This window comes from Anomaloglossus baeobatrachus, chromosome 3 (assembly GCF_048569485.1).
Source record: "Anomaloglossus baeobatrachus isolate aAnoBae1 chromosome 3, aAnoBae1.hap1, whole genome shotgun sequence".
NCBI classification, from domain to species: domain Eukaryota; kingdom Metazoa; phylum Chordata; class Amphibia; order Anura; family Aromobatidae; genus Anomaloglossus; species Anomaloglossus baeobatrachus.
Window position 1 is genome coordinate 179439384 of NC_134355.1, and position 27870 is coordinate 179467253.

The 27870-nt window shown below is 43.7% G+C and overlaps 1 protein-coding gene across 1 annotated transcript in view; it reads left to right on the forward strand.

Moving 5' to 3' along the window:
- The window catches only part of KIF26B (kinesin family member 26B), a 585415-nt gene that overhangs the window by 463975 nt on the left and 93570 nt on the right, over positions 1-27870 (forward strand). Inside the window, exons 6-7 of the mRNA XM_075339602.1 lie at positions 5371-5577; positions 24771-24864. Coding sequence (XP_075195717.1) covers positions 5371-5577; positions 24771-24864 — 301 coding nt within the window. The remainder of the gene's footprint in view (positions 1-5370; positions 5578-24770; positions 24865-27870) is intronic.

The window sequence follows — 27870 nt, forward strand, 5'->3', positions numbered from 1 at the left end:
ACCACCATCTCCTTCTCTCTATGCTCCATTCCATCGGCCTAAAGGACACTGTTCTTTCCTGGTTCTCTTCCTATCTTTCTGGCCGCTCATTCAGCATATCATTTGCTGGCTCCACATCTTCTCCTCTCCCTCTTACTGTTGGAGTCCCTCAAGGTTCAGTCCTTGGCCCTCTTCTTTTCTCCCTCTACACTGCCCCAATTGGAATGACCATCAGCAGATTTTGCTTCCAGTACCATCTTTATGCTGATGACACACAGCTATACACCTCATCCCCTGAGCTCACCCCTGCTGTACTACAGAACACAAGTGACTGCCTGACTGCAGTTTGCAATGTCATGTCTGCTCTCTATTTGAAACTTAACCTTTCCAAAACTGAACTTCTGCTTTTCCCTCCATCTCCTAACCTTCCTAAACCTGACATCTCCCTCTCTGTGTGTGGCACAACGATAAGTCCTAGGCCGCAGGCCCGCTGCCTGGGGGTTATACTTGACACTGATCTGTCCTTCACCTCCCACATACAATCTCTTGCCCGCACCTGCCGATTGCACCTCAAGAACATCTCTAGAATCCGCCCCTTTCTCACAATGGAAACGACAAAAACCCTCACCGTGGCCCTGATCCACTCTCGCCTTGACTACTGTAACTCTCTATTAATTGGTCTCCCCCTAACTAGACTCTCCCCTCTACAGTCCATCCTTAATGCAGCAGCCAGGGTCACCTATCTGGCTAACCGCTACTCGGATGCCTCTGCTCTTTGCCAGTCATTGCACTGGCTGCCCATATATCACAGGATCCAATTCAAACTGCTTGTTCTCACCCACAAAGCTCTCCACAGTGCGGCACCCCCCTACATCTCCACCCTCCTCTCTGTCTATCATCCTATCCGTTCTCTACGCTCTGCAAATGACTTTCGACTAACATCCACACTAATTCGAACCTCCCACTCCCGAATCCAAGACTTCTTCCGAGCTGCAACAAACCTCTGGAACGCTCTACCCCAATAAGTTAGGACAAATCACCACTTACTCCGCTTCAGACGCTCCCTAAAAACGCATCTTTTTAGGGCGGCCTATCACACTCCCTAGCCAAACTAATTTCACCTAATCCCTCTACAACTTCTCAGAACATAACTCCACATCAAGCTCCATGGCACCCAAATGCATCTCACGGCTCTAGCAAACTGGTCCAAGAAGCCATTATCTATCCCCCATGATATGGCTGGATTGTCATTCTAAATAAGCACTTGTACCTTGCCCCTCCCCCCCATCTCATTGTAGATTGTAAGCTCTCACGAGCAGGGTTGCCATTTTTCCTTTTAAATATTGTATCTTCTATAATCGTTACTTGTTTGTATATGTTTATGTATATGATATGTATATGTATATGAGCCTCCTGAATTGTAAAGCGCTGCGGAATATGTTGGCGCTATAGAAATAAAGATTATTATTATTATTAGATTATTATTAAAGGGAACCTGTCAGGTCCCATATGCCTTGTAACCTACAAGCAGGGTGATGTGTGGCCTTAAATCCCCTTCTTACCCATCCCTGTGTTGTAATATTGTGTAAAATGAATTTATAAAAAAAGTTTTATAACTTACATGTTCCGTATGTAAATAAGCAGAGGGACTAGTCCCCAGGGCGTCGCTTCACCCCGTCTAGTTTGCCCTCTTTCACCATCATTGTCACCGTCAGCTCCTGGAATCCCGCGTGTGCGCGCTTCTCATTCATGCAGCCTTCTTAGCCGGGTGTTTGCTTCCCGGCTTTAGACGCACTTTGCGTATGGTTGGAAGTGCAGGAGTCTTTAGATCTTGCGTAGTGCGCTTATGAAGCCGACCAGCATACACCCGGCTAAGAAGGCTGCGCGAATGAGAAGCGCGCACACGCGGGATTCCAGGTGACGTCACCCATGTAAATCCATGGTATCTCGCCCACTGGGGCGTGATACCACGGAATGAGGGCAAACTAGACGGGGCAAAGCAACACCCTGGGGACTAGCCCCTCTGCTCATTTAGATAGGGAACATGTAAATATGCTTTTTTTATAAATTAATTTTACACAATATTACAACACAGGGATGGGTAGGAAGTGGTTACTAGGCCACACATCAGTCAGAGAAGAAAAAAATGTTTCCAGCATCGGAGTATTGTCCCTTGCATTTGTATGAAATACTTGCTTCTTGGAGATACCATACATTCCATGACTAAGACCGCAAGGTTGAAACGCGTAGGATGGGGATAATCCCCGTGTCTCTCACTGTGTGCCCCTTTGCCCTTTTTGTGTGTGGCATCCTGTTTTTAATGGACTAAATAAATGTTCTAGTTTTTACAATTCTCCATATACCGATGCTGGAAACATTTTTTTCTTCTCTGACTGTGTTATCCGCCCAGGCCAGGGCGTTCCGTGCATAGGTGGTGGACCCTAGGGTGAAGAGAGGTGAGCTGAATTAATTTATTTTTTCTAGGCCACACATCACCCTGCTTCTAGGTTAGAGCACATATGGAACCTGACAGGTTCCCTTTAAAACTATGAAACTCTAATACTCTTCCTGAAAGGACAGGAAATAAAATAAAAGTCACCAATGGCCAGTGTTAACATTTCAAGAGTATAATTTTTTTATTCTTTGCATTTTAGTAAAGATATTGATTGCCATTTTTTTTAAACACATGTAACACATAAACCTGGTTTAAACAATAGGTCATCTTCTGGTGATAGATTCCTTTTACAATGGTGATTGCTATGGATTATAAAGATAGTCTGGGTTCTCCAAGATGAATAGTTTTGGCATAAATGGTTTAAAGCATTGTAGGGCTATTACAAATATATATTATTGCTGAACTTGGAGATCAATATTTTATAGTTTATATCACTTATCTATTTAACATTAAAGCATAACGCCCTAACGGTTATTATGCTTTACGAAACCTTGCAACTTTGAAATGGTGATGTCTATGGATTTTCAAGTGTAAAGAACTAAAGAAAACAAAAAACATTACAAAATAAAGTCATATGGTTTCTCTTTTTTTTGCGTCTGTTTTTTATGTATGAGAATGTGACGTTTTGGACTATGCCGAAATCTATTCATTCACTAAAAAATATACAAGGCATGTTTCTAAGTGTTTTAATGTCTTCTCCAGTATCTGCCTTAGGTTATGCGTACTACTGAAATCACTAAAAGGAATTTTACAAAGTGCTAATCACATGCCTGGAATGTGGAGTTGCTTAATCTGCAAATGCAGCTGGAAAAGCAGAGCTCGGGATGGTGACCATCTCCATAGGAGTTGTTCATTAAGGGGTGATAATACTATTATAGCACAAAGACTGCTAATTTAAAGCAATGGGAGATTGTAAATTCCATTTGCAGAATCAATAAATATTTTGTCTTCATCATCTCTCACCCGCTAGTAGATATAGCCCATATCTTCTCTTGGGAAGGAATATTTATAGGTGCACAATTTCACAGCAGACAACCTAAATGACTGTCATGAAGGGTACATTTTATTATTCATTTTAGAATATTATTTGTGACATGCAGCAAATCGATGACTATCCAGATCACTATGGACTCTACTTTGGCCTTGGTCTTTTATGACTTTTGTATTGTCATACATTGTACATGTAGATAATTTGACATAATTATGTATATTGGTATAAGGACTGCTGCTGCACAAATTTGTATTGATGACATTTGATTTTTATAAGAGGCTATTAACATAGGGACATGCTCTTCAAAATGAGTGGCGCTGACCTAAAACATTTTTTTGTCTTAAGTAGTTCTTCCTATTTAAACAGGATATGCTGGATTTTGTCTTATTGATTGTTTCCATACAGTTGAAACCAGACTAAATGCTGCTTTACACGCTGAGACATCGCTAAAGCGATCTCGTTGGGGTCACGGAATTTGTGACACACATCCAGCCGCGTTAGCGATGTCGTTGCGTGTGACACCTATTAGCGATTTTGAATCGTTGCAAAAACGTTCAAAATCGCTAATCGGTGACATGCCCCCCCTAAGCTCAATTATCGTTGCTGCTGCAGGTACGATGTTGTTCGTCGTTTCTGCGTCAGCACACATCGCTATGTGTGACACCGCAGGAACGAGAAACCTCACCTTACCTGCGTCCCGCCAGCAATGAGGAAGGAAGGAGGTGGGCAGGATGTTACGTCCCGCTCATCTCCGCCCCTCCACTTTGATTGGGTGGCCGCTTAGTGACGTCGCTATGACGCCGAACGAACCGCCCCCTTAGAAAGGAGGCGGTTCGCAGGTCACAGCGATGTCGCTAGGCAGGTAAGTAGTGTAACAGGTCCGCGCGATGTTGTGCGCCACGGGCAGCAATATGTCACACACCCGATGGGGGCGGGTACGCACTCTAGTGATATCGGTAACGATATCGCAGCGTGTAAAGCAGCCTTTAGGCAAGTCCACAATTCTGTTCCTGAGATCTTGGCTGATTTTTTTTTTACTTTCCCATGATGCTACACAAAGAAGCAGTGTGTTTCAGGTGTGCATTAAATTACATTCACAGGTGTGTCTCTAATTAATTCAGATGTTACCAATAAACCTATCAGAAGCTTCCAAAGACATGACATCATCATATGGGCTGTCCCATATTGTTTAAAGGCATAGTACTCCGAATGTATGGAAACTATTGACTTTGCAGAAAGTAATAAAAATACCTTAAAACATTCTCTCTCTCTCTCTCATTATTCTGGCATTTGGCAAATATAAATAATTTTGGTTCCTAATTGACCTAAAATGGGAAAGGGTTATTCTGATTTCATGTCAGATAGTGGGAAAAATGCAGATGTGTCTTTTTAGATAGTGTATGTAAACTTCTGGTTTAAACTGTATGTACTCAATCTGCCAACAATACAACCGATACACTTATATATCTTTGTATATCTAGACTCTTATATCTGGAAAGATACACTAAACAAAAATAAACTCAATACTTTTGTTTTTGCTCTCATTGGGGGCCAAGTGGTTCGACCTTTTCAAGTACTTGGGTCCTGGGTTAAATTCCTACCAAGGACAATAACATCTGAAAGGAGTTTGTGTGTTCTCACCATGTTTGTGTGGGTTTCCTGCCAGTACTCCAGTTTCCTCCCACATACCAATCAATCACTAGCGATGTCTCAGCGTGTAAAGCCCCCTTAAGTCCCTGTGTCGTCAGACGTGGCCATTACACAGAAGATTGCAGGGACACATATATAAGATTATCTTAGCACAGGGACATTTTTGTAAACTCATCCAATTGTGGAATTTAGTATTCCAAGATCTAATGATTAAAATTAACTTTAAAATTAACTTTGTTTGTTCCTCTGATAGCAAAATACACTCAAAAGCAACTGTTCTTTTCTTGAATGACAGGTGAAGGTCATGGTGCGCATCTGTTCAACGCTAGTGGGAGAGTCAACTGATTCCAGCTCTTTCTTGAAAGCTGATCCAAGGAAGAAACAGGTTACATTGTATGACCCATTATCTTGTGGAGGGCAAAATGCATTCCAGAAGAGAGGAACTCAGATACCACCAAAAATGTTTGCTTTTGATGCTGTGTTTCCACAAGATGCTTCACAGGTAGGTGCTGTTTTTCTGGTTTCATATGAGTACAAACCTTCTTCATACCTGCTCATACTTGGCATGTCTTTTTTTATCACCTGCCCATCATGTTCAGTAGAATCAGTTGTTAAGATAAAAACTATAATATGATCAGACATAGAGATGTGACAGCTATGTGTTTTAAGCTAAACACTGAATAATATTCTCATTGGTTCATCATGGTTGAGGTATACGATTTTATGCCAGAAACCTTTTCTTTTGCTTACTACAGTGTGAAACAGTAGGTCATATCATAAAATTTAATAATTTAACAGATAAACTAACAAACGTATCTTCAAAGAGGTTGACCACTACTTTTATATTGCTGGCCTATCATTAGGATAGGCCATCACTGTCTGATCAACCCCATGCATTCCCACTGTTCAGCTGTCCTCGATCACAGCAGCGGCAGACAGCCGGAAATGCCCAGTTTCCAGTTGCCCCGTCAACTGATACCAGCCATGGCTGGGTATTGCACATCTGCCTTCCATTCATATCAATAAGCAGTACCTGAGAACAACTGATCGGCAGGGGTGCAAGGTGCCGGACTCCGGCACATAAGACATTGATTACCTATCCTAAGCATAGGTGTTGTGAATATATTTTCCAGTTTGGGGCTCCCTTTGTGGTCAGTGCTGGTGGTGCAGTTGATTTGTGGAATGAGACCAGACACCTGTGGAGGACTGGCAATCAGGTCATTCAGATTGGGCCTATATAACTGAGTAGTTTTCTCTTGTTACTTGCCAGTGCTCAATGGTCTCCTGTGTGCTAAGGACATTCTGTAACCATCCCTTCTCTCTACCAGAACTCCTCTCAGATAAGTTGGTCTTTGTACCCCTGCTTATTGTTTTCACTTTCTTGTGTTTTTTTCTGTTTTGATGCTAATGCTTGATTCCTGATTTTTCCTGTGTGAAATTCTTGGTGGAGTTGGATTATTCCCTGCTGGGAATGTCTGTATACTTAGCTCCATGTTCTGCTATGTATTATGTTTTGTCATGCTTGGTAATAAATTCAGTCCCTCAACTATATTACTGCTTTTGGATCCCAGTAACACCAGAGTCCTGATTTGGTGGGCTCAGGGCATTGTTTTATATCAGGCATGCTGAGATTTATTAGGAGTTTTACGGCTGCAGATAGTGCTCTTTCCTATCCTTTCCTATGTAGATAGCTTGGCCTCATCTTTGCTGAATCTGCTCTCTAGCTGTGTGTTGTGTTTTCTTATATCACCATAGTCTTTACATGTGGGGGGCTATCTATATCTTTGGGAACTACTCCGAGGCAAATTAGTTTTTCTAATATTTCTCTCTGTAAGATTATTTAGTTCTCCGGCTTTGTTGAGGTGTCTAGGTCATCGTAGGCATGCCCCACGGCTACTTCTAGTTGTGTGTCAGTATTAGGTCTGCAGTCCGTTAAGGTACCAGCCACTCTGGTTACTTTTTGGGTTTCCGCATTTTTCTCCCTTTTCTGATCCTCCTCGGTTACTGAATCATAACAGATAGGCCATCAATGTTAAAGTAGTGGCCGACCTCTTTAATTAGTAAGAACTGACAACTTAAACCACAGACATTTCTCTTAGAGACAATCCATTATATTTTAGCCCAGTAGACCCCCCCACCTAATCAAACCAGCATGCACACTCTTTTCAAAACCCTTACAGTGCTCACTTGTAGGTTTTCATACACTACAAAATATTTCAATATCAGTCAGAGAAGATTCCCTATGGTGTACAATATATTAAATCTCAACTGTAGATTTATAAGACCCCCATGCTGCAATACATTTCATGCACAGATATAGAATCTGCACTCTATATTCCGATTCCAGACTTAGAAGACCCCTGTTGAGCGCACTAAAGCTTGTTTCAATCCCAGATATAGATCTCCCCTTTCAGGATGCTGTATATTACAGAGTGTTTCCACATATTACACAAACATTTACACATGCTGGAAATTCAGGATTACTATATTGGTTCTTTCATCTCATTATGCTGTTACTAATTCAGCAGTGCTCAGTGGAAGGTGGAAAATCAGCCTGTCTCCTCCGCTTTAAATCACAGCTCATTAATTTGTAATTCAAGTATGTTTTATGCCTTTAAACATTAAGAAGCCTTCCCTAAATTTTATATGATATATAAATTCGTGCCAGTAATACCCATGCCATGCTGGTACTTCATAGCATTTTCCGGAGTTGTGGAGTAATAGAGCTGATTATATCTGGGCAGAAATTCATGAATTGTAATGAAGCCACCTCAGCATTTCATGCGCCGAATGTTTTACTGATGTGCTTTTGTGTTGATTTTATCATGAACATACAACACAAGGGGAAAAAGCAGACATGGCAGAATTTTCCTTTCACCTCAGCAAGTGTGAAGAAGAGCACTGAACCGATCGGCAGCTGCTGTTTGGTCTCCCATTCTTGCTTAGATGGTGTTTTTCTATGTAAAATCTTTTTTAATGGGCATAAAGTACATTGTAAGCACTGTATATGAGGAAACCCAGATATGTTACTGCTGATAATGCCACATTTCCATGACAACACTTTGATAAATTGATAGATAGATCTAGTACTTCATAAGCTATCTATCTATCTATCTATCTATCCAAACAGCATATGAAGTAAGTATTGAACCCGTCACCAATTTTCTAGGTAAATATATTTCTAAGGGTGCTATTGACATGAATTTCTCACCAAATGTCAGTAACAACACATCCAAACCACACAGGCAAAGAAAAATAATATCAGCTGTTTCAACTAATGAACTATAAAGAGGTGTCTCGTTACCAAGGTGCTACACAAGAAACATCTCATGATGGGTAAAACCAGTGAGCTAAACACCTTTGCAACCTTATTGTTGCTAAACATAATGAAGGCATTGATTACAGAAGGATTTCTAAACTACTGAAGGTTCCAGTGAGCACTGTTGGGGCCATAATAAAGAAATGAAAAGAACATCATTTCACCATAAACTGGCCATGACCAGGTGCTCCCTGCAAGATTTCAGACACAGGATTAAAAAGAATTATCAGAAGAGTTGTCCAATAGCCACAAACCACCTGTGGAGAGCTACAGAACAACCTGGAATTGACAAGTTCAATTGTTTCAAATAAAACAATAAGTAATGCTATTAACCACCATTGCCTGTATGCACGCTCACCATGCATTGCTGAACAAAAAGAGTATTCAAGTGCATTTTAACATTTAGACAAGCCTGTTAATTACTGTGAGACTATAGTCTGGTCAAATGAGATGAACATTGAACTCTCTGGATGCCATAATTCAAACACCATGTTTGGAAGGCAAAAGGCACTGCATATCACCCAAAAACACCGAATCAACAGAGAGGTTTGGGGATGGGAACATCATGGTCTGAGGCTGTTTTTCGGCATACGGCAGTGCCAAACGTCATACAATTGAAGGAATAGACAAATGTAGAGAGGAATTCTTGATAAAAATCTCCTGTCCTGCCATCTGTCAGGATGATGAAGATGAAATGAGGGTGAACATTTCAGCAAGACAATGATGCCAAACACACAGCAAAAGAAACTCTTAATTGGTTTTAGAGAAAAAAAATAAAGCTGTTAGAATGGCCCAGCCAATCACCTGACCTGAATCCAATAGAAAGTGTATGGAAGAAACTACAGCTGAGAGTTCATAGAAGGAGCCCATGGAACCATCAAAACCATCAGGAATTGAAGAGTGTTTGTGTGGAAGAATGAGCCAAAATCACACCTAAGCAAGGCATGCAATTAATTTCTCTATATACTGTAGAAGGCATCTTAAAGCTGTCATCATCACCAACAAAGGGTTTTGTACAAAGGATTAAATACATTTCAGTAAGAGTGTTCAATACTTTTCCCCTGTGTCATTTCTCATTATTACACATCACTAAATTTATGGACACTTTCCCTTACGTGGAGCTCACGTGAGATAAGTCCCACGTAAGTCAGTGGTCATGTGTATGTCGCAAAATTGATGACATAGCTTGTACCACATGAAATGTACTGCCTTATAGAAAAGGTTAGATTTAAAGGTGGTGCAGAGAAGAACATTGGCGCAGACAAGGCAATGGCTGCATGAGTAACAACCACTGATGGCACCCCTGGATCCAAAGGGATTAGAGGGGGGAGGGATATAGTGACTCTTGACAAGAAGATCTTATATTAGAGGATCGTCTTGTGGTCATTAATGGAATTGCGTTCATTAATGGAGTGTCAGACAACAAAGGAGCCAGAATGGGGTTAGACTTCAGGATAGGCCAGTACCTCTTGAGAATATTTAATGTTCTAATAAAGATTATTATTTTTTACAATTTCTGCATTTTTTACTGCTTTTGTTCTCCGATTTTTACATGTATACCTTTGTACTGTAATGACCTGGGACCCGAACATATTAGGTCACACATCTGCCAGCGGGATTGAGACACACACGAGCACTTTGTCACTTAAACAATCCAGGTGTTTTATTCACATCCTCATAAACCACGCAGTGTAATGGACCACAGCCACTCTCCCCGCATAACAACAATGTCTCACTGTCGGTTTAAACCGCTGATTGTCCATACAGTTAATTCTCTGGCATTAGCCAGTCCACATCCCCTTTTCTAAGGGTGTTACCTGTCAGTCGCTTTGTAGGTTTCTACGTCTGCCTTCATCCAGGCTCGACTTCCAGGGAGACTCTCTCACTGGGCTCACCAACCAGGTCCTCGGACGAGCTCCGTTCCACGGCACCTGCTGTCAGTCCAGAGCCCCAGTAGACTATGCAGCTCCCTGGACTCTCAGAGCCCTTTGCTGTCTCAGCATGCACATGATTTCCTGACCATGTGCTATCAGCAAGATGGCTTCCACCTACTCACAGCGATCATGTGACAAAGGACAGCTCCATTAAATCCCATTAGACACACCTATGTATGGGAGGTATGTGGATGGTCATGGTCAGTCCCGCCCATCACTTCTGACCATCCCATGAACCCAGCCCTGAAAGTGTACAAAAGTCATCATGGAACTACAAGTCCCAAAGAAACATTCCAGGTTCAGATCGCAGAGGATTTCCGCCTCTGCGACTCACACTGGCCATCTACCACACTGCCGGTTGCATCCTTACAGTACATATATTTTGAAATATTAATGACAAACTACTAATTAATGTTTGAGGAGGAACTTTCCTGGGTCATGTAAAATAAAACTAACCTCTAATTTAAGTGTGAAAAATAAACCAACAAAAGAAAAAAAAACAAACAGCAGTAGCTACTTAAATAATCTCTATTGGAATATTTGAGTTACAGGGATGGCCCCTTGCACAAAATCCCAGTGGGCACTGTTATAAAAACAAACAAACCTTGCTTTAATCAGTGTTCTCAAGTCCACCACTGAGTCTCCACTGGTTCTCCTGGCAGCTTGCATAGGCTGTAGCTCTGCTTCAGTATGTCACAGTACATGTTGGCGTTCATGGTTCCCTCAATGAACTGTAGCTCCTCATAGCCAGTAGCACTCATGTAGCCCCAAACTGTGATACTAACACCACCAGTATATAAAAAAATGAGTACTCTTCTTACATTTTTGTAAATATTTTATTATATCTTTTCATGAGACAACACTGGGGATATGACAATGTGAAGTAGTCAGTGTTGTCACGCTCCCGATGCCTCGGCACCGCTCCTTACCCGCTGATCCGGTCGCACCATCCTGTCACCGCTCCGTACCCACTGATCCGGCCTCACCGTCATTGCACTGCTCCTTAACCACTGATCCAGTCCACGTGTCCACCGGTCATGGCTGCCGCTCCCGCTCGTGCTCTCCTGTGTCCTGCTCCTGGTCTTATGAGTCTGACTCTGAGTCTTAGCCACATGGTTCTGTATAGGACCAGGCCGCGCCCACTCTCCTGGTCTTATAGGCCCAGCACACCTGCAGCAGGAAATGACACAAGGCTGTGCTGGGTATATAAGACTGGCCTTTCCATGTGGGCGGCGCCTGATCAACGTGTCTTGAAGCCTTGTCTTGTGAGCTAGGTGCTCAGGTCCCCTTGTGCCGTGTCCTGGACTACTGTTTGTCTTTCCTACCCGGCACCTGTACCAGTATACCGTACAGTCTTAGGAACTCCGTGACCCCAGTGACTTTGTTCTTCCCGTCCCCTGTGGGACGCGGCTCCCATCCCGGCCACGCCAGTGCTCCGGCTGCCATGTACCCTGCCCCCCGGTGGGGTGCTCGGTCCAGCGAATCCACCTCCTGGGTCTACCAGTCCTCCCGGTCCTGACAAGTGTACAGCTTATATAACAGTGTAAATTTTGTGTGCCCTCTAAATAACTCAACACACAGCCATTAATGTTTCATTCACTGCAACAAAAGTGAGTACCCTTAAGTGAAAATGGCCAAATTGTAGTCAATTAGCTATTTTCCCTCCCCGGTGTCATGTGACTCATTAGTGTTACAAGATCTAAGGTGTGAATGAGGAGCAGTGTGTTAAATTTGGTGTTATCGCTCACACACTCTCTCAAACTGGTCACTGAAAGCTCAACATGGCACTTCATGGCATAGAATTCTAGGAGGATTGGAAAAAAATAATTGCTGCTCTACATAAAAATGGCCTAGTATATAAGAAGATTGCCAACACCCTAAAACTGAGCTGCAGCACGGTGGCCAAGACCATACAGCGGTTTAGCAAGAGAGGTTCCACTCAAAACAGGCCTCGCCATGGTCGACCAAAGAAGTTGAGTGCACACCATGCTGTTCCTGAAAAAAGCAAAGACGCATATAAAGTACCTATGTATTCAGTGTCAAACTATGATGCCATGGATCCACCAGTAATACTTGTCTTTGTGGGCCCACTGTTCATCTGCATGCAAAAATTACATTTACTCTCATTCACAAAGCCTTTGCCTGTATACAGTGAATCAAGTGTTTTATGCCAACTACTGCTCATATAAATGGTAGGCCTACTTAGGTGCAGGGACCCTCCAGGGGATTCATCTATACCCTGGTGAGCTTTGGTGAGCCTGTATGTATTGCAGTTAAGCATTGTTATTCCATAAAAAAGCAAACAAAATCTGATATGAAGTATTGTAGCTGTTTCAATGTGCAAATCCTGCAGTGCAATACTATTATTAACTGGACAGAACACCATTTATTGCATTTATATTCATTTATAATAATTTGAAATTAAACATGAACGGTGCACTAATGCTACACATTTCTTAGTTCAAACTGATCATGATTTCTATAGTTTCATGAAAATAATACACGCAAGTTATTTTTCTGCTTTCTGTTGTTTATCTTTTGTTAACTAATTGAAATATATATATATCTATAGATATAGATATAGATCTAAGGTGAATGTGTATGTATTTTCCTCCAAGCAGAAATTTTGAGTAAAATCCATCTGTTATGAAATCTGTGTTTTCTCCCTTCTTGTTGTGATACATATTCTGTACCAAGGCAAATCATCCGTAATTTAATTTTAGAAGTACTCTCTGTGTTATTATCTTTTTCTTCTGGGAAAGTTTATGAATCCATTGATTCTGCCGGTATGACATGATGCTCCTCAAATGTAAAATTGATCAGGTTTGTTACGTTGTGTTAAATAGTTTAGAGATCAGAGAGATGGTGTACTGCATGGTAATATGAAGAGAATAAAGAAAAATCGTTACTATGTGCTATATTACAGACTGGCTTTAAAACAGAAACTGAGACCACTGAACTTAAAGAGGACCAACCACCAGGATTTTCATATATAAACTAAAGCCAGTTCTATACTGGCACTATCATGCGGATTCTAAGCATACCTTTAGTATGAGATCGGATGTATACTTTCTAAAATATAGGCAAGTAAAGTTTGTGAAATCCACTGTTATTTGATTTATAGCAGTTACAGACCAATAGGTGGGTCGAGTTTTGCTAGTTAGTCCCGCCCCTGTCTGCCTGCCTGTCCTTCCTCCCCCCTCCCCCTATAATAACAGTGACGGGGGAAGGAAGGACAGGCAGGCAGACAGGGGCGGAAATAACTAGCAAAACCCAACACACCTATTAAATATTCTGTAGCTGCTATCAATCAAGTAACAGTGCATTTCATAAGCTTTACTTGCCTATATTTCAGAAAGTATACATCAGATCTCACAACTAAAGGTATGCTTAGAATCAGCATAATAGCACCAGTATAGCACTGGATTTAGTTTATATATGAAATTCTTGGTGGTTGGTCCTCTTTAATGGTTTTCTTAGAAAAATATCTACTCAATTACACTATTGGCGCAATTTAGTAATACTGGCATAGTGCACACCAGTCTTTATGATAACAATGCTGGAGTATGATGTGCCTAATTTATTAAAGGAGTTTTGCAGGAATTTAACAAAATTGAATCAATCACATATTTAAACACCAGCCCATCCTATTTTCATGTAAGGATGGGCTTAAACTTGAAAAACACAGCTCCCAAAAGCTCTGTCTCAACTGACAGAGGAGCTGTATTGTAAGCACTCATACTGATGAGCTGCCAGAGAAGGGTTGTGACAGAAAAAAAGATAAAGATATTCCTGTTCACAAAGGACTGTGGCTGTAGAAAAAAATCCTTTGTGCTCAGTTAGTCAAGGAGAAGATTTATTTATTCTCTTGTCCCAGCCCTTTTTCAGTAGTTCAGCGCTGTGTGTTTACAATACTGTTCCTCAGTCAGTTGAGACACAAGGTTCGGTAACTGTGTTTCTTCAGACTGCAGCCCATCCAGTAGGGCGGGCTACTATTTGAAATATGTGCTGGAGGCCCATTTCATCATTATACTGGAAATCCCCTATAAGAGACACACCCCACCTAATAATTTATCACAGCTCATAACTGGTGCGCGCCTCTACCAAAAATGTTTCTCCAATGAGGGACTGGAGTAACATTTTTTACTTAAAATACACCTCAATGTTTGATGAATTTATTGGGTTGGCTTTGCCAAGTCCCATCCAGCTAAACTTTGGTGAAGCTGTTCAAAACTGATAAAATTAACTGATTAAATATATATAAAAAATAAAATTTTAACAACGTTTGAATGTGAATGTGGTTTATGCTAGAATGCCAGCAAAAACACCTTCATAAATTGGGCCATATAAGCTCAAAAGTATGTGGATGCCCTGTGCAGTGCTGCCAACCCCCTTCGGCCTCCTTCACACAGGGTTTTCTTCTTGTGTTTAAAGCTCCATTAGAAAGATATGTGACAAAAAGGTGCTTTTCTGGTGTATTAGCGTGCATTTTTATTGACATTTTATATTTGGTGTCATTTTTTGTAAACATTTTTAATTTTTCGTATTTTTTTTCAAGTCTGTTGGTAAAACAGCATACTCATTTCACTTTAGACATCAATGTAACATCCAGCCTCAGCGTTCTGGGTCAAATATTGCCAACACTCACCTTTAAAAATGCAATGAAATGTGTGGGATTTTTATTTACCAGTCTAAGGCGGGCTTTGCACACTACGACATCGCAGGCCGATGCTGCGATGCCGAGTGCGATAGTCCCCGCCCCCGTCGTAGCAGTGATATGTGGTGATAGCTGGCGTAGCGAAAGTTATCGCTACGCCAGCTTCACACACACACTCACCTGCCGTGCGACGTCCCTGTGGCCGGCGACCCGCCTCCTTGTTAAGGGGGCGGGTCGTGCGGCGTCACTGCGACGTCACACGGCAGGCGGCCAATCGGAGCGTAGGGGCGGAGATGAGCAGGATGTAAACATCCCGCCCACCTCCTTCCTTCCGCATATCCTACGGAAGCCGCAGTGACGCCGGTAGGAGATGTTCCTCGCTCCTGCGGCTTCACACACAGCGATGTGTGCTGCCGCAGGAACGAGGAACAACATCGGACCGTCGCGTCAGCGTAATTATGGATTACGCCGACGCTGTACCGATGATACGATTACGACGCTTTTGCGCTCGTTAATCGTATCATCCAGGCTTTACACACTGCGATGTCGCTTCTGATGCCGGATGTGCGTCACTTTCAATTTGACCCCACCGACATCGCACCTGCGATGTCGCAGTGTGCAAAGTGCCCCTTAGAGCGCTAGTCAGACAGCTGTATAACATGGATGACGATCGCATCGCAATGCTTGGACTGGCTGTCGGCTCTCCTGATCTGAGCATTACAGCTGCATAAGAATACATGCTGTCTCACTCAGGTCAGGAGAGTCACCGGCCAGTGCGAGCATGCGATCGTCGTCCATGTTATATGACCATCTGACTGCGTATAGTTCTTTTCCCTGACAGCTAAACTTAAAATCTGAGGTATGGCCCCAACTTTCTTGTATGTATCTTTTAAAACAACTGAGTGTTATTCTCAAGAAGAGAAAAGAGCTCAGGACCATGTCCACTTGGATAAAAAGTCTCAGGCTGCTTTCACACTTGCGTTGAACGGCATCGGTTGCTATCCGCCGCCTTGAGGAATTACGGTAACCGTTGCAGGAAACTGTTTTCTTCCTCATAGTCTTCTATTAGCTATGGATAGCAACGGATGGCCTTGCGTTGCATCCATCAGCTGACGCTGCGTTGCACCCACCTGGCGGATGGAACGCTGCATGTAGCGATTACTAGCGATGTCGAGCGCAATAGCAACCGCCCCCGTCGTACATGTGATATCTGGTGCTTGCTGCCGTAGCGAACATTATCGCTACGACAGCTTCACACACACACACCTGGTCGGCGATGTCTCTGTGACCGCCGAACAATCCCTCCTTCAAGGGGGAGGTGCGTTCAGCATCACTGCGACGTCACCGCAATGTCACTAAGCGGCTGGCCAATAGAAGCGGAGGGGCAGAGATGAGCGGGACATAACATCCGCCCACCTCCATCCTTCCGCATTGCCGCTGGACGCAGGTAAGGAGATGTTTGTCTTTCCTGAGGCTTCACACACAGCGATGTGTGGTGCTGCAGTAATGACAAACAACATCGTATCAGCAGCAGGAGCGACATTATGGAAATGAACGACGTGACACAGATCAGCGATTTTGGTCACTTTTGCGCTCGTTCATCGTCGCAGGTAGGATTTACATGTTGCGATGTCACTACCGGCGCCGAATGTGCGTCACTAACGACGTGACCCCGACGATATATCGGCAGCGATGTCGCAACGTGTAAAGCCCGCCTTAGTGTTCCTCTGGTGTCAAGCAAGGTACACCACCTCTGCATTCTACACACCTGCCCATTTTTGCTACGCAATATTTATAGCAAACAGTGCTGACACTTAGTGGCATACTAAAAGTGTCTGGGATACTAACTTTGTGTTCCTCTGGTGCCAAGCAAGGTACACCACCTCTGCATTGTACACACCTGCCCATTTTTGCTACGCAATTTTTATAGTAAACAATGCTGACAGTTTTAGGGCCATAGTTGCATTGTCAGGGATAGTCAGTGTTGCTTCTTCAGCTGTCCATAAAGCTAGACCACCTCTGCATTGTACACCACCTTCTCCATTTTTGCTACGACATTTTAAGTGTTCAATCTGGTCACAAACAAATGAGTGGCAAAAGGACAGATGCTGGTGGAAAGGGAAAAAAAAGTTTGTGTCCGTGGGGGAGGTGGTAAAGCCACAGTAACATCTGCTGAAGAAAGGCCATCTTCAAGCAAAAGTAAGATGTCTACTACTTTCCGTGGACAATCTGATGTGCTCCCTTTTTTACGGAACCGAACTACTGTAACAAAGGTAGATGATGCACAAAAAAGAACATGCTTGAATGGATTTCAAGTGCTCCAACAAGTGGCCTCTCCTCCAACTCAACTTCAACATCCAAAAAACAACAGTCCTCTGAGTTGTCACCCCAATCGCACTTGCTTTCTCCCAGCTCTCAAGTCTCCACCCGCCCTGCAGAGTATGGTGTAACAGAGATGGGTGAGTCTGCAGAGCTGTTCAGTCACACTATAGGCTGGGAATCAGAGGTCTGCTCCCAAGCTACAGTGAGTACAGACCAGAAGATGGTCTGCAGTGATGCCCAGAAGCTTTGTGAGTCTGATTCAGGCCCTGATGACCAAGTTTCTGAGCATAATGTAGACCCTCATTCACAAACTGTAACACCTCTTGATGGAGACAATGAGGAACATACTGATGACGATGAGACTCAGATACCTGATTGGAATGACAACTTAACTATTCAGTCAGGGCAGGAAGAGGTTAGGTCTGAGCGCAAGGGGAGTGCAAACACAACGGTTGATGAAGTTCTAGATCCCACTTACTATCAACCCACAGTCAGGCACTCGAGGAGGTCAGCAGAGGCGGTGGAGGAGGATGAGACTGACGACGAGGTTAGCTTGCGCCTTCCTGGACAAAGATGGAGTACTGGAAGCACGTCAACAACTGCATCCTCAGCCACATCTCTGCCTCTGAGCACAAGTCAGGGTGGCTCTGCAGGTCGCATGGGCTCTAATAGTTGCATTGCCTGGTCATTTTTTGACATCGCAAGTGATAACCCAACTTATGTGATCTGTAGGCTTTGACGCCAATCTGTAGGTAGAGGCCAAAAACTCACTAGTTTGACCACTTCATCCATAAACCGTCACATGAATAACAAGCATAAGTCCCAGTGGGAAGCTCACTGTGCTGCAGTGCGGCCTAGCGGAGCGAGCCAACCACCGTCTGCCCCTTCAACTGCATCCGTGCGCTCTTCATCCTCTATGACTGTGGGGACAGCTGTCACACATGTTTTTCTACGCAGACCTTCCACCTCTTTAACCGCAACAGGCAGTTTGCTTGGCAGGTCATCATCAGTTGTTTTGGGAGGGGAAACAGGTGCGGTTGTAGAGGTCTCTCAGACATCGAGAGCACCAACTTTGGATGAAGGCAATATCATGTCTCCGCCTGCACTTTCCTCACAGACCAGAAGTTTTCCAGGGACACCCTACTCCACACCGTCTCCGCACAGCAGCCAGATCTCGGTCCCTCAGATGTGGACATGGACAATTAAAAGGCCATTTCCTCCGAGCCATGACAATTCTAAGAGGTTGACTTTCACCCTCTGCAAGCTGTTGGCTACAGAAATGCTGCCTTTCCGCCTGGTGGACACAGAGGATTTTTGAGACCTTATGTCCGTCGCAGTGCCCCAGTACCAGATGCCCAGTCGTCACTACTTCTCCAAGAAAGGTGTGCCTGCGCTACACCAGCATGTCGCACACAACATCACCGCTTTCTTCAGAAACTCTGTGTGTGACAGGTTGCATTTCACCACCGATACTTGGATCAATAAGCATGGACAGGGGTGTTACATGTCGCTGACTGGGCACTGGGTAACTATGGTGCGAGATGGAGAAGGGTCTGCAGTACCAGTCTTGCCATCCCCACGACTTGTGCGTCAATCCTCTGTATGTGGAAGTTCCTCCACTGCTTCTGCCTCCTCTACCTCGTCTGGGTCCTCCACCTCCACCCCAAGCCTGCCTGGTCAGGCCACCCGCATTGTAACTGCGGACAAGGAATCCCGCACACCTCCTTACTATGCTGGCAGCAGAGCTCAACGGCATCAGGCGGTCTTTACATTGAAATGTATGGGAAATAAGAGTCACACAGCTGAGGAGTTGTGGTCAGCTCTGGAGAGCGAGTTTAGTAAATGGTTGTCTCCACTCAACCTGCAGCCAGGGAAGGCCGTGTGCGACAATGCTGCAAACCTGGGTGCGGCCCTTCGCCGGGGCAAGGTGACACACGTGCCTTTTATGGCTCACGTATTGAACCTTGTTGTCCAGCAATTTTTAATCCATTATCCTGGCCTAGATGGTCTTCTGCACATGGCACGGTCACTCTCTGCTCACTTCCGCCGTTCAACCGGCGCAGCTGACCGACTTGCATCGCTCCAGAAGTCTTTCGGCCTGCCGGTTCATCGCCTGAAATGCGATGTGCCAACACGCTGGAATTCGACTCTCCACATGTTACAGCGACTGTGGCAGCACTGCCGAGCCCTGGTGCAATACGTTATGACGTATAGCCTTTGCCAACGAGGTGCAGAGGTGGGGCAGATCACGCTGCTGGAGTGGTCTCAGATCAAGGACCTATTCACCCTTCTGCACAGTTTCGACATGGCGACGAATATGTTTAGCGCTGACAATGCCACTATCAGCATGACAATTCCAGTCATTTACATGCTGGAGCACACTCTAAACACTATCGGAGTCAGGGGGGTGGGACAAGAGGAAGGGGAGGAAGTACAGGAGGATTCATCTGCGCAAGATATACCAACATCTACAAGTTCCAGACGTTCAGCATCACCAAGGCGGCAGGCATGAGACGATGGGGGAGAGGGATTAACAAGGGTGCATGGTAGCAGCCAAACTGTTGAGGAAGGTGCAGGAGACCAGGAAGAAATGGAGGACAAACTGTCGATGGGCATGGAAGACTCAGCAGATGAGGGAGGCCTTGGTCAAATTTCGGTTGAACGAGGTTGGGGGGAGATGTCAGAGGAAGGAAGCACGGTTATCACCTCGCCTCCACAAACACAGCAAGGACTTGGTCCGCATGGATGCGCAAGACACATGAGCGCCTTTTTTCTGCACTACCTACAACATGACCCTCGGATTGTCCGAATTAGAAGTAATGATGACTACTGGGTTGCCACACTATTAGATCCCTGGTACAAGTCCAAATTTGGCGAAATAATTCCAGCCATAGAAAGGGACGCACGTATGCAGGAGTATCAGCAGAAGCTGTTACTCAATCTTAGCTCAGCTTTTCCACCAAACACCAGTGGTGCACGGAGTGAATCTCCCAGTTGTAACTTGCCAAGCATGGTACTTTCTCATCATCATCAGTCAAACTGTACCAGCAACACTTTATCTGGTGCTGGTAACAGCAATTTTATGGAATCGTTTCATAATTTTTTTAGACCATCCAATGCAAGGCCACAAGAGACAAGAAGTCTGATACATAGTCAACGGCTGGAGAGGATGATACATGAGTATCTCCAAATGAACATCGATGCCATGACTTTGCAACTAGAGCCTTGCCCATTTTGGGCTTCAAATCTTGAAAAATGGCCTGAGCTCGCCACTTACACCTTGGAGATCTTGTCGTGTCCCGCAGCCAGCGTTGTCTCTGAACGTGTCTTCAGTGCTGCTGGGTGTGTGCTGACAGATAAGTGCATGCGTCTGTCCAGTGACAATGTGGACAGACTAACGTTCATCAAGATGAGCAAGTCATGAATACGCAAGGACTTTACTACCCCTGTGTCATCCTGGGGACAGTTAAGGTTGGCATATTTTTGAATGTGATTGATGCAAATTAACATGTCCAGTTTGCAACTGGGGCACAAGTGATGCCACTGAAGTGGTGTGTGTGGCCCAATTTTTGGAAAAAAGGGAGACTCTGCTTGGAGTCCCTTTGCTGTGTTTTTAAAAATGATCCAAGATGAACAAGTCGTGGTTCAGCAAGGACTTTGCTACCTACCCCGGTGTCATCCTGGGGACAGTTAAGGCTGGCGTATTTTTTAATGTGCTTGATACAAATCAACATGTCCAGTTTGCAACTGGGGCACAAGTGATGCCACTAAAGTGGTGTGTGTGGCCCAACTTTTGGAATAAAGGGAAACTCTGCTTGGAGTCCCTTTGCTGTGTTTTACATAATTTTAGAAGAGCATGACATGCCTATATCTGTGTCTCCTCTTTTTAGTCATCCAGCTCTTTTGTTTTCGCTTGAGTATATGTCCTTGTCACTTTCCCATGTGTTGGTGATGTCTTGGGAGTTGTTTGTCACCTTTTGGACACCTTTGAAGGTGTTTTCTATGTGTTTTTATGTGTTTGTGTTTGCCTGTCATTGTTTTCAATGGGGTTGGATGGGTTCGTCGAACGGTTCGTCGAACGTTCGTCGAACGTAGGCTCCGTTCGACGAACTGAACTCGAACGCTAGGGGGTGGCTCATCTCTAGCCACTAAATGCAACGCATCCGTTGCATCCGTCACACAACGCAATGCAATGGATGCCGTTCAATGCAAGTGTGAAAGTAGCCTAAGATTTACATAGATTAAAATGGGGGTCGTATCTCAGGAGCCTAGAGGAGGAGAAACAAAAGAAAAACAATAGATTCAGGAGAACCATGTCATCATAACCAGAAAAAAAAATTACACATGCGACAAGTGTTAGCTTAAAAGCACCCAGATGTTTAGATCATACAGAGACACTACGGCCTTATTAAGGACTCACATCTCAATGTTCCTCTACATTGTACACCTGCTGCTTCCATCTTAAAACAGCTGGCAAGACTAATCTAATTGGAGATGTGACATCAGATGCATCCTCACTTTCTGGGCTCTGAGGAGCACATGATGTTTCATAAGTGAACCATGCATGTAATATGAATAATGCAATACTTATATCATCAGCTAATGTGTGGACTCTGGGGGCTATGACAACTTTACACATCAGAAACCCAAACAAAAATGTTCAATGATTAAAAAAAAAAAGAAAAATTGTGAAAACAGAAAACATTCTGAAGTCGAGAATAATTTTTTTCCCCTAATATGGGAAATATGCATTTGCCTCATGAGGTATTTGCCTTCCTCTGAATCAACATGTTAGGGTATAGGATGGACTTGATGAAGTTATCTCTACCTTCAACCTTTAAAAACCATGAAACATTGTAAAATAAAGAAATGAAGTAGTAAGCGTTACTTAGCGGTTCAGTCATTCAACTGTCAAGTGTTGTCGATCTGGTGTTCTCTACTGGCCCTTCAGCATCAATGTCCCCTTATACATCATTCCCTTGATTGCTGCAGTCACTTTAGAATAGTGGGAGATTCTTATTTGTTTGTTTCATAACATTACCTACACATTTTCAGAAGGCCTTCTTAAAGGGAACTTGAAGAAACTTTTTTCTATCCAGACCATTAATATGATTGTGCAGCCCTTTAAAAGATAAGCCAGTCAATCCCTTAATGCCCCCAAAGAACTTCTCAAGTGGTTTGAAGTTATGTCTGGAAGTGCAATGGGATGAGATAATGCACTTCTAGCTTCTTAGATTCTAGCTTCTTAGCATTACACTGTATTTCCTACCTTGTAAGAACATTCCCTGGCAGATGAACAGGTCATTTTCTCTGTAAAGGCTACTTTACACGCTGCGATATCGGTCCCGATATCGCTAGCGTGGGTACCCGCCCCCATCTGTTGCGCGACACGAGCAAATCGCTGCCCGTGCCGCACAACATCGCCCAGACCCGTCACACATACTTACCTGACCTGCGACGTCGCTGTGACCGGCGAACCGCCTCCTTTCTAAGGGGGCGGTCCGTGTGGCGTCACAGCGACGTCACTGAGCGGCTGCCCAATAGCAGCGGAGGGGCGGAGCTGAGCGGGACGTAACATCCCGCCCACCTCCTTCCTTCCGCATAGCGGCCAGGAGGCAGGTAAGGAGAGGTTCCTTGTTCCTGCGGCGTCACACATAGCGATGTGTGCTGCCGCAGGAGCGACGAACTACATCATTACTGCTGCAGTAACGATAATCAAGAATGGACCCCCGTGTCACCGATGAGCGATTTTGCACGTTTTTTCAACGATGCAAAATCGCTCATCGGTGTCACATGCAGCAACATCGCTAATGCGGCCGGATGTGCGTCACAAATTCCGTGACCCCAACGACTCCGCATTAGCGATGTCGCAGCGTGTAAAGCCCCCTTTACTCTGCCAGGGAAGGTTGCTACAAGGTAAGAAATACAGTGTGAGGCTATGTGCGCACGCTGCAGATTTTCCGCGGATTTTACAGCGGATTTGCCGCAGAAAATGTGTCTAACATTTCTGCAGTCAATCCCCAGCAAAACCTATGGATATAAAAAATGCTGTGCGCTTACTGCGTTTTTATATACCTGCAGATTTACCCTCAGATTTTTCGCTGCGGCATTAATGAGACTGTCACTTCTTTTCCGCAGGTACCTGTGGTTTTTGCCATAGATAATGGTAAAAATCTGCAGGGATCAACCTGCAAAAAAACTGTGGCAAATCCGTAGCAAATCCACACCAAACCGCCGCAAAACCGCATGCAGATTTCGTTGCGGTTTTGGTGCGTTTATTTTACCGCATGTGCGGGATTCTTTAAGAGGGTCCAGATTTTCCTTGAGAAAAATTTACTTTCTAGTGTGCACATGGCCTAAGGCTAAGGAGCTAGAAGTGCATTATACGTCCAAAAGCTCTAAAAGGGTTTGCCTGCCTCATCTTTCAAAGGGCTACACAGTAATTTAAATAACTTGGAGAGGGCTAAAGTTGCTGGCAGGTTCCCGATAACATCTGAGAACTGGCTATGTACAGTACATAAAATATAATGCAACAGAAAACTCAAAATCAGTTTGCAGATATCAATTAGATATAAAGTCATCTGTAAAAGTGGGTAAAAAAAACCAACTAAAGCATTCTGGCTGAATGCAGACACCATTAGGCAGAAGTTAAGAGCTACCTGTACACTGAACTCCCACCGAGCTCAATAATAAATCTGTATACAGCCAGTGCTCCCTAGTGGCGGCTGCAAGCAGATTTTTTTTTACTATGTCTGTATAGATTTGTAGCTCATATTTAGAAAACAAACTAAATATCAGTAGTTTTTTAAATGCATTAAAAACGCTGCGTGTGAACATAGGGTAATATCACTTTCACATGTCTAGAAATTTTCAGCTAAGATTATTGTCATGGGAAAGTATTATCTCCAAAAAGTAGACTTTCTATGACCCCCCAAGATGCTTCAGTAGCCATACTTATCTTCAAGTGAAATAATTGAATGCATCTCTGTATGTAGATTTATGTATGAATATGAATTGTGAAGGAAATTACCTGCTAACTCTCCATGTAGGTGATGTGTCTGCATAAATCTTTATGGCGTTTCTACTAATGAAGTCAAGGGTCATTGTGCTATGTATTTGGAAATTCAGATCTGTACCACAGAAGTTCCCGAAAATCTACTATATCCTATGGAATATCTTAAACTTCTCTGATGTAAAGATTTCTTTATTAGGTTTTTGTGTCAGACTAGAGGAATTATGTGTGAATGTCTCAAAGCAATGCTGCGCGGATGGAAAATAATGAGCAGCAGTGTCAGCACTCCAGATTTTTACATGATTAGGAGAGAGAACGTTGGGTGGATAATTTGAAGTGTTATGTCCATGTGAATATTACCATTAAATATGGAGGAAAGCATTGGAGTAAAGTTGAAAGTCATTATATGTATGAATGACAATGAGATGACTTTTCAATCTTTTCCATATAGGCCGAGGTGTGCGCTGGAACGGTTGCAGAAGTTATACAGTCTGTTGTGAATGGAGCAGATGGATGTGTTTTCTGCTTTGGTCATTCCAAGCTTGGTAAGTACTAAACAACCATCTTCAATGTGAAGTGTATAGCGCTCCAATATTATTATATATCAATTATATCTCAGATGTTATAAAAAAAAAATGAAGACATTGTCAACGTTGGAAAGGAGTCTGCGGCCCCTTATAATATGTGCTGATAATATAAAGACCCCCAGCCCCTTATAATATACATAGCCCAGACCCCCAGACCCTTATAATCAACCCTTATAATATACATATATAAGCACATTTTACTATTACCTTCAAAGAGTCTGTGTTAAAAAAAGGGAGTTCCCTAATCAAGGCTCTAGCTCTTAGGCGGGCTTTGCACACTATGACATCGCAGGTGCGATGTCGGTGGGGTCAAATTGAAAATGACGTACTTCCGGCATCGCATGCGACATCGTAGTGTGTAAAGGCTCGATGATACGATTAACGAGCGCAAAAGCGTCGTAATCGTATCATCGGTGCAGCGTCGGCGTAATCCATGATTACGCTGACGCGACGGTCTGATGTTGTTCCTCGTTCCTGCGGCAGCACACATCGCTGTGTGTGAAGCCCCAGGAGCGAGGAACATCTACTACCGGCGTCACTGCGGCTTCCGTAGGATATGCGGAAGGAAGGAGGTGGGCGGGATGTTTACATCCCGCACATCTCCGCCCCTCCGCTCCTATTGGCCGCCTGCCGTGTGACGTCGCAGTGAAGCCATACGACCCGCCCCTTTAATAAGGAGGCGGGTTGCCGGCCAGAGCGACGGTCGCAGGACAGGTGAGTCCATGTGAAGCTGCCGTAGCAATAATGTTCGCTACGGTAGTTATCACAAGGATATCGCAGCTGCGACGGGTGCGGGGACAATCGCGCTCGGCATCGCAGCATCGGCCTGCGATGTCGCAGCGTGCAAAGCCCGCCTTAGGCCTCCTTCAAACATCCATGTCTCCGGTACGTATGATGTCCGTTTTCACACGTACCGGAGACACGGACACACAAAGACCCATTAAAATTACTGGGTTTGTGCACACGTCCGTGTTTTGACATTGACCATGTGTCCATGTGCTCCACGCAGCGACATGACTGTTTTCTGCCTGCAACACTGATTTCACACGGACTGCACACTGATGTGATCCATGTGACATCAGTGTGACATGTACCAGATAAAACACAGGTCACCTAAAAATAAAGAATTTTTATACTTACCTGTCTCCGTCGCTGCTGTCTCTGCCTTTGCTTTTACTTCCGGGCACACTCATTATGCTCATGAATATTCACTGTAAGTATACCAGCTCATGCTGTCTGTGTGCTATCTGGATGTTACAAGGATAGCACAGGGACAGAAGACGTAGAACACACACACACATGCACACCTACACCACGGACCATGCAAAACGTTCGTGTTTTGCACGGACGTGTGAAGGAGACCTCAGCCAGTATGTGGTGTGGTCTGATTTTACCACAGCCATTTTATTCCCTGCAATTCCCTGTCAGAACTTCGGTCTCCCAAGGAAGTCACATTTGTGACAATACGCTCAAATAACATGTTGTTACTACTACATGCTCCATTATTTCCCTTTGCCAACACTTCTAGTTTATTTATTTACTTTTTTATGTAATATTTACGTCTGTAATATTCATATTAATACATATCTATTCATCTATTGTTGTTATATTTGTTGGTGTACTTTGGTTAATTTTTATTCTCTTGGACCATCATGCATTGCTCAGAGTTTTTTTGCACTTTGGCATTCCATATGGTATGTATTATGCTGTATTTTCTATGACATGGGGCTTACCACCTTATATGATGAGATAAAGGGTATTTTAGACCTTGACACTTATGGGTTTTTTTCTGGGTCTTGTGTCTAGTTTGTGCTGTTATGCACTTTCAAATGTTTTCAATGGAGATTTTTCTGTCAAAAATATTTACATTGATTCTTCTACTAAACTATATTACCATAATTATTACTTAGTGTGCCTGACTCATTCTATACGGTACATCTACCTTTTTCTTCTTCCAATGTTCTGGATGTTCTGTCGAGTACTTGGCAAAAGGCAGTGTGTCCAATGTCTGACTGCTAAGTTTCAGTACCTAAGTAGTCCTCGTTCTCTATGTGACAAGGTCCTGCTTAGTTAATGACTACACTGTGTGCAGAATTATTAGACAAGCTGTATTTTAGAGGATTTTTTTTATTATTGATCAACAAGTATGTTCTCAATCAACCCAAAAGACTCATAAATATCTGTTTATGCAGGTAACTATTACTGTGCAGAATTATTAGGCAACTTAATAAAAACCAAATATATTCCCATCTCACTTGGTTATTTTCACCAGGACCAGGTAAACCAATATAACTGCACAAAATTTATAAATAAACATTTCTGACATGCAAAAACAAAACCCCCCAAAAATAGTGACCAATATAGCCACCTTTCTTTATGATGACACTCAACAGCCTACCATCCAAAGATTCTGTCAGTTGCTTGATCTGTTTACGATCAATATTGCGTGCAACAGCCACCACAGCCTCCCAGACACTGGTCCGAGAGGTGTACTGTTTTCCCTCCCTGTAGATATTACATATTATGAAGGACCACAGGTTCTCTATGGAGTTCAGATTATGTGAACAAGGGAGCCATGTCATTATTTTTGAATCTTTTAGACCTTTACTGGCCAGCCACGCTGTGGAGTAGTTGGATGCATGTGATGGAGCATTGTCCTGCATGAAAATAATGTTTTTCTTGAACGATACCGACTTCTTCCTGTACCACTGCTTGAAGAAGTTATCTTCCAAAAACTGGTAGGAGGTCTGGAAGTTGAGCTTCACTCCTTCCTCAACCCAAAAAGGTCCCACAAGTTCATCTTTGATGATACCAGCCCATACCAGTACCACACCTTCACCTTGCTGGCGTCTGAGTCGGAGTGGAGCTCTCTGTCCTTGACGGATCCAGCCTCTGGCAAATCCATCTGGCCCATCAAGAGTCATTCTCATTTCATCAGGCCATAAAACCTTTGAAAAATCAGTC